The sequence below is a fragment of the Arachis hypogaea genome, chromosome 16 (assembly GCF_003086295.3).
Source record: "Arachis hypogaea cultivar Tifrunner chromosome 16, arahy.Tifrunner.gnm2.J5K5, whole genome shotgun sequence".
Classification (NCBI taxonomy): domain Eukaryota; kingdom Viridiplantae; phylum Streptophyta; class Magnoliopsida; order Fabales; family Fabaceae; genus Arachis; species Arachis hypogaea.
The window spans coordinates 39,396,812-39,407,192 of NC_092051.1; the positions used below are offsets into that span (position 1 = coordinate 39,396,812).

Sequence of the window (10,381 nt, forward strand, 5' to 3'; positions counted from 1 at the left end):
ATATTTTCTGAAGGAACTCGAACTCAAGCATTTAGAAGGTCACACAAACTTAAAAAATGATGGTTATGCACAGCAATCTTAGATACTGTGGCATTATATATGCATGCGACTGTATCTCGGATGCTAAGACCACAATTATAGTGCCTGTATATATTTTGGGTGTTGAGACTCCATTCACTTTTTTCGCATATCTCGGGTGCTCAACACTTGATCTCTGCCCTAATACATATCTTGGGTGCATCCAGGATATGACTTGGCATCATCCAGTTACAGCATGGGGTCTCAGACGCCTAGATATATTCATTTTTGGGTTAACCCCTCAGCATCCTAGATGTGTTTGAAGATGCAATTTTGTAAATACCTCAATATTTATGTATTTTTGTAATTTATATATTATTTTATTTAAATAAAAAATCCTTATCTTAGTTTATTTTGTATTTTTAAAAAATCATTATTCATTTGTTTTTCAATATTTTTGGACACTCAACCATTTTTTTCATTTTATGTTTTTGATCTGTGCAGACTAAGGCCCACGCACGTAATAGAAAATTATTTTTGGCCAGAAAATTTCTCAAATGTCCTTCTAGTACTTAACTAGTGATGTGATGTTGATTTACTCAAAAAAGAGATTTCTCTTACCACGTGTCATTACAAGATTAGTTTGTCAAACTTTAGTCATTCTTAGTCATTGAAATCTTTGTCACTACAGAAGTCACCTAATTATATATTGGGGAATGCTAGGTAGACAATGACCATATTGAACAATATGAACAACGGGTCCTAAAAATTATCCCAATTAAACTACTAACACAGTATATTCGTATACACCCCTCCCCCAAATCCTAATTTTAATTATCTTAATTACTAATATTGTAATCATACCACCCACTCCCCCCTTTTTTGACCGGTAAAAACTTTTTCCCTTCCCCACTGTTGAAACGGCATTCACGAAGGAGGAGCCTTCCTCTACCCCCAATTGAACGTCATTGACGAAGTAGGACCTTCCCACAGCCCGCGCTTCATCTCTACTGCATCCCGTCGTCCAGCATGCCCCTCACCGTACTGACCATCCTCCGGGGCGCCTCTGTTGGGAAGATGAGCAGCAGCAGTCGAACCCCCCTGTCGCCATCGCGTGGACATTGCCCAGCCGCCACCCGCGTCGTCTGTTAATGGCCCGCTCCCGAGCTTGACGTCCCTGCATGTACGCTTCGCTTGGAGTCTTCCTCGGACAAAACCAGAGCAACTGTGGTGTGTGTATGTGATAAACCACTATTTTATGATTTATCTTGTGCTCAATTGAGTGGTTTTTATCAACTCTTTACTCACTTATTCATATAAATTGCATGATTTTATATTTTCCTTCCTAATTTTGTTCTATAATTAGAAACTTGCTTCCCAAGCCTTTAAATTACCAAAAATTAATTCTCTCTTATCACCATTCGATGCCTTGATATGTGTGTTAAGTGATTTCAGGTTTTATAGGGCAGGAATGGCTCAAAGGATGGAAAGAAAGCATGCAAAAGTGGAAGGAATATAAGAAGTTGAAAAAATTGCTAAGCTGTCCAGCCTGACCTCTTTGCACTCAAACGGTCATAACTTGAGCTACAGAGATCCAAATGAGGCGGTCTAGTTGCGTTGGAAAGCTAACGTCCGCAGCTTTGAAATGATATATAATATGTCATAGTTGCCCTGACGATAAGTGATGCACACGCGTGAATCTAGGCACATGCGTGGATCTGCGAAAATCAACGTATTAGAAATCGCAACCAGCAATTTCTGGGCTGTTTTTGGCCCAGTTCTCGACCCAGAAAACACAGATTAGAGGCTATAAAGTGGGGGAATCCATTCATTTATAAAAACAACTTTTATATTCATAATTTTAGGTTTTAGATGTAGTTTTCTAGAGAGAGAGGCTCTCTCCTCTCTCTTAGGTTTTAGGAATTAGGATTTCTCTTAATTTTAGGATTACTTCTTCATTCCAGGTTCAATGTTCCTTTAATTTATGTTCTCTTCTACTTTTATTTACTCTATTACTTTAGTTGCTCTATTTCACTTGCTAATTACTAATGTTGCCAAATTGGCTTATGAACTCTTCATGTTAGATTTGAATATTCTATTTAATGCAATTTGAGGTATTTCAGATTTATGATTGCTTTCTTCTATTTATGATATAAATAATTTAGATTTCCCACTTTGCTTTGCTCGAGTAATTGGTGACACTTGAGTTATCAAACTCAGCTGTTGATTAGAAATTAGAATTTGCTGATTGAATTGGATCCCTCTAAAGCTAGTCTTTCCATAGGAGTTGACTAGGACTTGAGGAATCAAATTAATTGGTCCACTTGACTTTTCTTTATTTAGTAAGGGTTAATTAAGTAGGAGCAATAACAATTCTCATCGCACTTGATAAGGATAACTAGGATGGGATTTCTAGTTCTCATACCTTGCAATGGTTTTCATGATAATTAATTTACTTTAATTATTGCCAATTTATTTTCTTGTTCCCTATTTCAAAAACCCAAAAATATACCTTTTTCCATAACCAATAATAAATCATACCTCCCTACAATTCCTTGAGAAGACGACCCGAGGTTTAAATACTTCGGTTATAAATTTTATTGGGTTTTGTTACTTGTGACAACCAAACTTTTGTACGAAAGGATTTTCTGTTGGTTTAGAAGCTATACTTACAACGCGATTAATTTTATGAAATTCTTTACCTTCAAAAATCCGTTCGTCAAAATGGTGCCGTTGCCGGAGAATTGGAAACATGTGCCTTATTATTGGTTACTGTAAATATTTTATTTTGCTTGTTTATTTGTTTTTTTTTGTTTTTAATTTTTATTAGCTACTATGAGTTTTCACCCCCGTCGCTTTGAGTTTGGTTCTAATGTTTTTGAAAGGAGTGGAAGCCATAACAGGAACATACATCAAGGTCAAAACAATCAAAGATGGAAGGAGCCACGAGGATCTGATCAACCCTTTCGGCAACAACACCTTCCAAGGTACCATGGACAACGACCATCTTACAATGCATGCCAAGACAATAGTTATGGTGGACATTTTCGTGACAACCAACCTCCACCAAATTACTATGGTCAAGAGCCATTCCGAGGTGCGTACCAAGATGATAGATATGGTGGACCCCCTTGTAGTTACCAGCAAGCTCCATCATATGCCAATGAACCACCTCCTCAACGTAGCTTTGAACCACCATACTCACAAGCCACATACAATCATTCACCTCCACATGACCCTAACCCTTACCCACCCCAATTCTAATCCAATTACTCCCAACAACCACCACTTTCATATGCACCATGTCCATATCCATTAACCCAATAATCACAGGCTCGCCTCAAGGAAACAGTAGATCAATTTCATGCAACCCTTCATCAATTGGAACAAGCGATAAATCAATTAGCTTCCCGACATTCGGACACTCAAGGAACCCCATGGCTTCATGTGGAGAATCTAATGAAGAACGTAGTATGAAGGAGACACTAGAAACTCTGGTGGATAGTAAGCAGCATGACTTTGTATTGAAACAATTGGAGGAAGCCGTAATTGTTAAAGAGGAAGAAGTGGTCAAAGACTTAGGAGATGCGGAACGTCCATGGGAAAGCCCAGTCATGGAACCCCCTTCTAAGGAGTTTGAATTTGATGTTGAGGAGGGTGTACAACCTCCAAGGCATATTATGGTTGAAAACTTTGAAGGGGATGATCAAGAGATGGATTCAATCCTTGATAAATTCTTATCTGCATTTGAATCCTCTCCCATTGGACTTGACATAGAGATCAAAGAAGAAGAAGCACAACCTCCCATGCCCTTGGTGAACAATGAAGAAGAAATCGAATTGCAAGAAAGCTACCAAGAGGAAGAGGTTTAAATTGAAGAAGCTTGCAAGGAGGTGAAAGTTGTCAAGGAAGAGTCCAAGGGAATGGAGCTGGAGATCACCTTGCCAAGGTTGTTGGAGACCTCTCCCCCAAAGCCATCACCATCCATCCCTTCATTCACGTGGATAAATCTCTCATCTCTAAGCTTAATTAGCCCACTTGAATATGCTTTGCTTGAGACGGATGGACAACTTAGAGCTCTTTGTGGCTATAAGAATAAGAGGGAGATGGTCAGTGGTTGGCAACACAATCCTAGGTTCATTGTGGTAGGAAGCTCACGGCTGAATTATCATGGTTGGAAGAATACTAAATTGTATGGGTCTAGGAAGATGTTTGGGTGCCTAAATGAGAATTCTAAGGCTGAACCACCCAGATGGAATCATCATGATCAACAAGAAGACGGGTGTAAAAATAAGGTCTGGGGCCCCGGAATTCATTCTAGCAATCAACACTCTTGGGGGGCCTTGTCACTTGATTTTAGGGGTACACATGGGGCCGGGTGAAGCTGGATCCGCATTGACCCAGACCCGACCCTAAATAATGACCGGGTCTATTTATGAGACCCTTACCCGGCCCTAGACCCGATGAAATCGTGTTACTTTCGAGCCACACTAAAGCCGGGTCTATACCGGGTGAAGCCCGGGTCTTGATCAATTTTATTACGACATCACCAAAAGTTGGATTCTACATCTCTTAAACCTCTAAATTTTGGAAAATAATTATTCCATAACATCACAACATTCACATAATAATAATTTAGAGTCTAATAATAATAATTTAAAGTTTCATAATAATAATTATGTCAATTACACACTAAACATTCAAAGTTCAAAAGACAATTAAAACAAAGTTAACAACCAACACAAGATTAACATAATGATAATAATTTATAGTGTCATACTAACTAATAACAACAAAATATTAAGTAGCAAACAACAAAATTCATTTGATTCATAGCTTGCTCTCAAGGTTGTGAACTTGATTCTTGTTGTGTGGATGTTTTAGTAACATCTGCAAAACATAGAAATTAGTCTCAAGATTATTATTTGAATTAAATTAAGTAACAAAGAAGGAATAAAAATATCATAAAGTAAATATACCATTAACAATCTTGTCACTACTGTCAAATTGATCAAACTCAAGCTCTTTAAATATCTGCTTAGATGGATACAACCAACTTTGAGTGCAGATTAAAGCTTCTGTCATTTTTGGTGACAAAGAACTACGGTAAAGATCAACCACACGACCACCGGTACTAAAGCATGACTCAGATGCGACAGTTGAAACTGGAATACCAAAGACATCACGAGCTATGAGAGAAAGAATTCTATATTTTGATTCATTTAATTTCCACCAAGCCAATATATCAAAATTCTCATCTTCCACGTCTACAGGATCTTCGGCCAAATATTTCTCAACATCTGATTTGCTATCTACATTAGCTTTTTCCTTCTTTTGTTTTTTCTACAAATTCACTCTATTTGCAGCAACACCCTTAGCACTAGACTGACCAGTATCTTTATCATCCAAAACATCTCTAGAGGGACCGCCAACATCATTAAGAACTTTATCATCTACAATTTCTTTTGAATAAAATTTGTACAATGTCTCCAATGTAAATTTCATAAAACTAGTCATACTAGTAGCCACTTCCTTATCATATATATCCTCCAAACACCATGAAAGATAATCAAGTTTGTATCGAGGATCTAAAACAACGGCAACAAGTATCAAAGGATTAAACTTGTCAACTGGTCCCCAATATTTATCGTATTTAGCCTTCATAGAGCATGCCATAGTTCCCAATAATTCAGAATTATTGTGGCTCCAAGATGTTAGTTGAGAATGTATAGATGCAATTTCATGAAAGCATTTGTTTGAAGTAACATGTAAAGAAGATGAGAAACACAAAGTAATCTCATAGAAAATTCTCAAAAAATCAATGAATAGCCTAGCATGTTGCCAATCAAGTGCCGTGGGTGGACCAACTTTCTTTTTACCCCCACAATCCTCTCCAAACCATCTAAAGAAATCAATTTCTTGATCATAAAGTCTATCAAAAGCTTTTTCAAATTTTTCAGCATGTTCCAACATTAGATAGGTGGAATTCCATCTAGTTGGAACATCCAAACAAACAAGACTTTTAGACTCTATCAACTCAGCCTCAATGCATTCTTTAAATTTTTTAATTCTTTGGGGAGAAGATCTAACATACCTAACAGCATTTCGAATGCTTTCAATGGAGGCATGTTGCTCTTTAATCCCATCATTCACTATCAAGTTGAGAACATGAGCACAACATCTCATTTGCAAATATTTTCCTCCGCACACCAATCCACCCCTTGCAGCTAATTTCCTTTGAAGGTAAGTGATAGCCCCGTCATTTGAAAATGCATTGTCTAATGTGATTGTGAAGACTTTTTCAATTCCCCACTCCCTCAAACATGTCTCGATTTCCCTTCCTATTGTTTCGCCCTTGTGGTTCTCAATCAAGCAAAAGTTGAGAATTCTCTTTTGTAGCTTCCATTCGTCATCAACAAAATGTGCAGTTAGGCTCATGTAGCTAAAATTTTGATTTGATGTCCAACAATCTGATGTCAAACAAACTCGAACACATGACTTTGCCAACCAAGCTTTAAGTTTTTTTTTTCTCATCTAAATAAAGCTGAAAGCAATCTCTTGACATTGTCATCCTAGATGGTACAGTGAATCTTGGCTCAAATCGATTAATCATTTTGCGAAATCCAATCCCTTCGACCACTTTAAAAGGGTGTTCATCAAGGATAATAAACTCAGCCATTTCCTTTCTACAATCTTCCAAGCTATAGCCATTGACTTTGGTGCAAGTTTTGCCGGCTTCACCTTCTTCACCAACCTTAGGCATATAGCCATGAAGTGTCCCATTTTTGCCTACTTTTGTAAATATCCACTTGTGAGAAACTTTCAAGTGTTTATTCATAGAATTTGTGCCATGTCTAGTTGGGTGACATAGATATACTTTTCGACAGTGATTACATTTGGCCTTGTGCTCTCCATTAGTCTCGGTAAATGGAAGCTGTTTAAAATGCGTCCAAACATAAGACTTTTTCCCCTTGCGAGTAGCCTGCTGTCCCTCGTTATTTTCAACCTTGTTTTCCTCATTAATATTTTCTGAGATGGGAGGTGCGACAGGAGTTGGGATAGGAGCAGTAGCAACCTCATGCTCTATGTCCATAGTTTTGTTGTCTTCATTACTTTGGACTGCAATAAAACTAGGATCTCCTCCTTCCATTTGTGTTTATCTAAACATAAAAAAAGTTCATTTAACAATAACTCTAAAAAAACTGAGCATACTTAAATAACTGAATATAAATACAATATATCTAAATAACACCAAACATACTTAAACAACTGTTCAGTCTCATCATTTAAATTGTAACAAATAAGAAAAATTCATAAGTCATAGCACTTGGATCATCACTATACATTTACTATATTTTCCCCTGTTATGACGTCTTAATTAAGAAATGGTCTAGGTAAGCTTTGGCCAAGTTATCACCTTTGAGTTCCTTTTACTTGCTAGCTGTATTCAAACTCTGAAACAAAGGAATTAATTCGCTTTACTATCCTTTCTCATTATTTTCCTATCTCCTAACCATATTATAAAACTTAAAAGGAAAGCTTATATACCCTTTTTTACTTAACTTTTATTCTAAAAAGGACAATATAATACAGGATAACTCCCTTTGATTATCTTAGTATTGATTATATCACTAGCCTAATCCTTAGTGGAATATTTCATTGCTGAACAGGGTGACATTTACTATATTTTCCGATATTGGCATCAATCAGAAATGTTTATTGGCATTTACTCACAATAACATAAAGTGCACAAATCAGGAAATTTGATTTTTAAATAACATCAAATTTGAAATTGAAGGAATCAATTATAATTATTGGTGGTGTAAATTATAAAAATCAAATTACTGTTCCTACTTCCTAAACAGAAATTTACAATATATCCTAATTCCTCTTATTTGCTAATTGCTATTTCTAATCGTCAACAACTTTTTCCTACTTTTCTCTAACTCGTAACTCTCATCATTGAAGTATTCAAAATACAAACCAAAAAATTAAACAAAAAAATTATTTTTGTTAGTTTTCCCCAAAATTAAACTAATTATGGCAAAAATAATATCAACAATTTTATCAGTTCTCTCCCAAAAAATAACAAAGCAAACAAAATAGGTGAAGTATTTACTATTTAGCACCCAGTAGGCCAGTAGTTACAGGAAAAAAAATGAAAATCAATGATTTTTAACAAAAAAAATTACCTGCTCTGTGTCTTGCGATGAACACTACGTTGGTGAGAACTCTGAGTCACTGAGAGGAGGTTGACGGCGAGTTGCTGGCACGCGTGGTGGTTGACGGTGAGTTACTGTGGTGGTTGATCTAACGTGGTGCAGAAAGAGGAAGAAGGTGAAAAAAGGGATAGCAAAAAATTAAAGACGATTGGTGGTGTAGGAGACGATTGGTGCTGAGAAGGAGAGAGTGAGGTAAGATTAAGAAGCAGAAATAGCATGAAAGTGTGAAGGAGGAGCTCTCCACTGACCGTTGGGGTTGCGGCGCTGCGCCTCAGGGAAGAGAGTTTGAGTAAGAGAGAGTGTGAGTTGTGTGCCCTAGCACCTGAGCATTGTGGACTGTCAAGTGTGGAGTGAACATTGAAGTATTGAACACAAAGCCTGAAAGCCAAACAGAATGCAAATTTTTTTTTTAATTAACACCTATACGGGTCCAATGGGCCGGGGCCGGGTGACCCGAGCCTTGGCCTAAACCCGATTTAATAAATAACCGGGGCTATCTATTGAAACCTCGGGTCTGACCGGGTCATAATGAAGCCGGGCCAAATTGCGCCGAAGTCGCCGGGCCCGGTCCGGGTTTTCGGGCCGGTCCGGGTCTTGTGCACCCCTACTTGATTTAACTTGCATGAAGGCTCTTTACGCCTAGTTTGGGATTCCGGAGGCCACTGGAATTACAAAAATTGGTGGAGATTCCTGGATGAGTTCAAGCACAAGCCACCATAACAGGGAGCTCATCAAATGTCCAACTTAAGGACTTTAACTAAAAGTGCTAGGTGGGAGATAACCCACCATGGTATGATCGTTCTTTTTCAGTCTTAGTTTTATTTTATTTCGTTTTATTCTTAATTTTATTTTATTCTATTTTTCTTAGTGTTCATTTATAATATTTGCATTTTGCATTCTGCATACTGCATATAAAAAAAAGTGCGTCCTATGCGTGCGTGTGAACACATGCGACGCTAAACCTTACAGAGAGTTGCGCGGGAGCGTGGCTGGAGGCGTGCCTCAGGCACAAACACGCCCACGCAAACGCGTCCCGCATCCGCGTTAATTGCAAAATCATCCTTCCATGCGTACGCATCACCCACGCGTACGCGTCACCCTACAAATCAGTGTAAAGAGGTGTCAGGCCGAAAGTTGTGCTGGCCTGGTGCGGGCACTGTGCCCAAGGCACAAAATCACCCATGCGTACGCGTCCCTAACGCGTGCACGTCACTTCACTTTCAGACCACCCACACGTTCGTGTAGGCTACGCTTACACGTCGAACGGCTAACTCAGTGTCCACGCGTACGCATGATGCACGCGTACGCGTCGTGCCCGTTTCTAAATTCTTACTTCTTTCTTCCCTCCTTTCTACTTCTTTCTTCCCCCTTTCTTACTTTCTTCTTCTTCACTTCTTTAACCTCTCATCCCTCTTCACTTCTATTCTATTTTATTTAATTTATTTTCATACTTTTATTCATTGCATTTTAATTTTGTGCATATTTTTATTTTCTTTTCTAAATTTATTATTTTTCCATTGGTGTTAAATTTTCTTATTTAACTGTTGCATCTTCTCTTGCATTATCCTGGTGCTTCAGGACTTGTTTTATTCTGACTGGGTAATATTATTTAAATCAATGCTAATCTTTTATGATACTTGTACCCCTCTTGCATTGATATGAACTTATATTGTCTTTCATTACCCACTCTCTCTCCCCCATTGTTGCAATTCTTGCACTATTCATATGCCATCTGCTTCTACTGTTTTCTCACTTGTATGTTGTAGCTACCATGTAATTGAGACCCTCATTATTTGGCATTAACCCAAGAATATTTTATTTGTTTTATATCTTTGTTCTTGGGTCACTTTTCTTCTTTTTCTTCTTCTTTCAGGATGGCCACTGAAGAAAGGAAAGGAAGAACTTCTATATGGGGCGACCGACAAGTCAATCTGCACATTCTTTGGAGAAAAGCATCAGTTGTAGCAGCCCGCCCACTTGCACATCTCAGCATGCACCGAGGACGGTGCAATCTTTAAGTGTGGGGAGGTCGATACCGACTTCCGTGGGTTAGTTATTTCCTTCTCAACACCAATGTTTAATTTTCTTTGTCAAATTTGTTATTGCATTTGCATGTTTGATTGCATATTTGTTTGATTTTG

The 10,381-nt window shown here is 37.9% G+C and overlaps 1 protein-coding gene across 1 annotated transcript; it reads right to left on the bottom strand.

Annotated features, from left to right (window-relative positions):
* Nucleotides 1-5,361: 5,361 nt before the first annotated feature.
* LOC112757011 (zinc finger BED domain-containing protein RICESLEEPER 2-like) lies at nucleotides 5,362-6,456 on the bottom strand. The gene has a single exon (XM_025805610.1). It carries the CDS (start codon nucleotides 6,454-6,456, stop codon nucleotides 5,362-5,364), a length of 1,095 nt encoding a protein of 364 aa, XP_025661395.1.
* Between the last annotated feature and the right edge of the window lie 3,925 nt (nucleotides 6,457-10,381).

Coding starts and splice junctions, on each gene's coding strand:
- LOC112757011 (XM_025805610.1), bottom strand. CDS start 6,456: ATGAGCCTAACTGCACATTTTGTTGATGACGAATGGAAGCTACAAAAG.